Source organism: Otolemur garnettii, unplaced genomic scaffold, assembly GCF_000181295.1.
Source record: "Otolemur garnettii isolate 467f Iridium unplaced genomic scaffold, OtoGar3 scaffold00368, whole genome shotgun sequence".
NCBI classification, from domain to species: Eukaryota; Metazoa; Chordata; class Mammalia; order Primates; family Galagidae; genus Otolemur; species Otolemur garnettii.
In genome coordinates this window covers 178,716-182,081 of record NW_003852763.1, presented here as the reverse complement: position 1 = coordinate 182,081, position 3,366 = coordinate 178,716, and the positions used below count along the sequence as shown (strand labels likewise).

Here is a 3,366-nt window from a genome sequence, read left to right as displayed (position 1 = left end):
TCAAAGTAGAAGTTGTAAGAGGAGAAAGGGCTCTTGGCAGTTAGACAGCAGCTTTTAATGCATCTGTTGCCCTATTAAGTCTGTGTAAGCTTATTTAAAGTTATCAGGCTGATATGAAGAAAAGTTTTTGTTTGGGATTGGAGATAGAATTTTCAGAGAAATCCAAATAGTTTAATTATCAGTCACAGTGCTCTGGGCATTTGGGGTAAGAATATGCCAAGCTGTGGCCTCTACTTATTTTTTATTACTATGTCAGATATCTGTGATCACCCAGATTATGGGAAAGTGCACAGCACACCCCCAGGGAAGAAATCACCTACAGCTTAGACTTCATCTGACAAATGCAAACAATTTAACCTAACCATTTCTACCTCATATTAATGAGAAATTTAAAAACATAATAATTTAAGCAAGAATGAGAACATAAGTAATCAAGAAAATATATTTGAGAGAAAAACATTAAGTTCAATAGAAGTAAATAGTCTAAGTGTTGCACTGAGGGGCCGAGGAGGGAGTGGCAGGACAGAGAATGGAGGCAGCTATAGCCTCTGCTTTGTCAGAAGAACCGAGACATCCAAGAGACACCCTCTCTTCCACTAGATTGCCCCAACAAACCCAATCGAATAAAACAGAGATGATGGGTGCCACCAGGGGTGAACAAAGGGGCAATGAGGCTGCCTGCTTATGGTGCTCAGAGCACCCAGCCTCACCCAGAGAGTAGGTAAGTGTAAGACCCTGGGCCGCATGATTCCCTCTTGAACCTTTACCCTCACAGCTACACAAGAGCTCCTGGATCCCCGGAGGCTCCACTTCTGTAATACTTTACTTAGGAGAGTGTTCTCCAAATCCATCAGTTGTTACAAAAGATAGGAAATCTCCATCTTTTCATGGCTTAATAGTATTCAACTGTTTATTAATTCATTCCTGTGTCTAAGGGCATTTGGGTTGTTTTTCAACAACTCGATGCCAACTACAGGTACTGCTAATTCTTTCACAATCCTTGGATATTCTCTCCCCTTTGTGAACTGGTGTTGAGTGTGTGTGTGTGCATATGTTATTACTTTCTCTTTTTATTTTTCATTCTATTTGGGAGTTTGGAAAATGTCATTCATATATTCTTAAGTTGAGAGGTATTTTTCCTAAGTCATGTCTGGTCTATAAATAAGCACATTGAGGACAGCATTTTTCATCTCTGGCATTTGGGCCAAGTGAAATGACAAGTCATATAACTGTAAAATATATCTGCAAATCAAACATATGAAAAAGTTCTTTTATTATTAATATACAACCTAATTTGCAACTGCAGAAAATAAACCATTGAATTCAATAATAAATAGACAAAGAAATTTACAGAAACTTAATCTATATATATACACATATATGCATATTTATATCCAACTCAATTTTTCATTTGTGGAATGTATGTCCAAACAACAAAGACCTACCATTACTCATACATTAGAATAAGTAAAATACACAATCCTACAAAGGTGAGGAGTTGATTTGGGATGTGGAAAAGGAAAGTAGCTGGAGGAAGAAATTTGGAGGAACAAGAAGAAGCTTGTAAGGGAAATTTTCTTTCGTTCATCATCCTAATTGTGCACACCTGGTAACACTTAATAAACTGTGCATTTTACTCCTGTGACATTTAGAATGTGCCTGAATTCCTCAGTAAAGGGACTGAAAATAAATAAACACACAATTTGGTCCAAAACAACAAAGGGCTTTCCCTTTGATAATAATATGAGAAGTGTCTGAGATACATGAAAATGCATCTGTTTACCTTCACACTCATAAGGTAATAACAGGAGTGAATAGACATCAAGCCTATTCCCATAAAAGTAAGAGGGTCAGTGAGCATTTGGGTCCAGGCATGAGAAACACAGGCCCAGATATGTGGCTCATTCCACCCAGGTGAGAGCTCTGAACACAGAAAGACGATGTGAGCCTCTCTTTGAAACTGTGCATCTGTACATAGAAAACATCTGACAGTATATACTGTGTTTCCTCTGCATGTGCAAAAAAGAAAATGTTATCTGTAATAAGCTTTTATTTAATAGAGGCAATTTTTGTTGACCAATTATACCTCAATAAAACTGCTTTTAAAAGTAAAAATTTTCGAAATAAACATGTCAGATACACTATGCTTCTATCACAGCTCAATCTCATAATAATCAATCACAACTTTGCAAATCCTACAATTGTGAAGTATTTGCCCCGCATACCTCCACCTGCTGTGGGCTCTGCCCTCCCTCAGGGTCCCATCCCAGACCTCCTATATAGCAAGAGGACATGCAAATAGGGTCTCCCTCAGCTCATGAAAACCAGCCCAGCCCTGACCCTGTAGCTCTGGGAGAGGAGCCCCAGCCCCAGGACTTCCAGGTCTGCCCACTCGCTGGTCAGGACTGAACACAGACGGCGCACCATGGAGTCTGGGCTGATCTGGCTTCTCTTCGTTGCTCTGTTACAAGGTGATTCTCTGAGAACTGGAGACTTGGGGTGTGAGTGGATATTAAAGAGAGAACAGAGTGTGTGTGTGTAAGTTTCTGACTAGGTGTGTCTGTGTTTGCAGGTGTTCAGTGTGAGGTGCAGCTGGTGGAGTCAGGTGGAGGCTTGGTCCAGCCTGGGGCGTCCCTGAGACTCTCCTGTAAAGCCTCTGGATTCACCTTTGGTGATTACTGGATGGACTGGGTCCGCCAGGCTCCTGGGAAGGGGCTGGAGTGGGTCTCACGTATTAGTAGTAGTGGTGGTAGCACGTACTACCCCGACTCGGTGAAGGGCCGATTCACCATCTCCAGAGACAATGGCAAGAACACTCTGTATCTGCAAATGAACAACCTGAGGTCCGAGGACACTGCCCTGTATTACTGTGCGAGGGACACAGCGATGGGACTGCGGTGTGAGCCCAGACACGAACCTCCTGTGCGGCGTGGCCGCCAGGGGGCGCCCGGGACACAGGCGCGGAGTCACCCAGGGCAGGTGCAGCGGGTGCTCAGCCCTGGTTTCCTGTACGGTCGTGGCTTCCTCTCCATATAACAGTTTCCTTTGGAGGATTCTCAGGATTTTGTGCTTATTTCTGAAGGCTCTAAATTAGAAACATTATTGCCATAAAATAAAAACATTGTCACCTGTATAACTGGCAGAAGGTGGCATACTTTTGCTTTCTACTTTCCCTAAACATGTTAGTTCTCAACACGTCTCAGCATCTCTGCTAAATCTATTACAAATGCTCTGATGAATGTTTAATTTTTAAAAAGTCACCTCAGAGAAAATTTTCATTATCCTCCCTTCCAGAGTCAGTCAGTTTCCCTCATTTTAATAACTATTGGCCTTCTGTATTTCTTCTTTGTGTCATTCATCACAGTT

The 3,366-nt window shown here is 41.9% G+C and overlaps 1 gene segment (V, D, J or C); it reads left to right on the top strand.

Moving 5' to 3' along the window:
* Positions 1–2,351: 2,351 nt before the first annotated feature.
* The window catches only part of LOC100950286, an 18,822-nt gene continuing 17,807 nt past the window's right edge, over positions 2,352–3,366 (top strand). Inside the window, 2 exon segments of the V gene segment in view lie at positions 2,352–2,471; positions 2,573–2,979. Of these exon segments, the coding sequence occupies positions 2,426–2,471; positions 2,573–2,979 (453 nt within the window).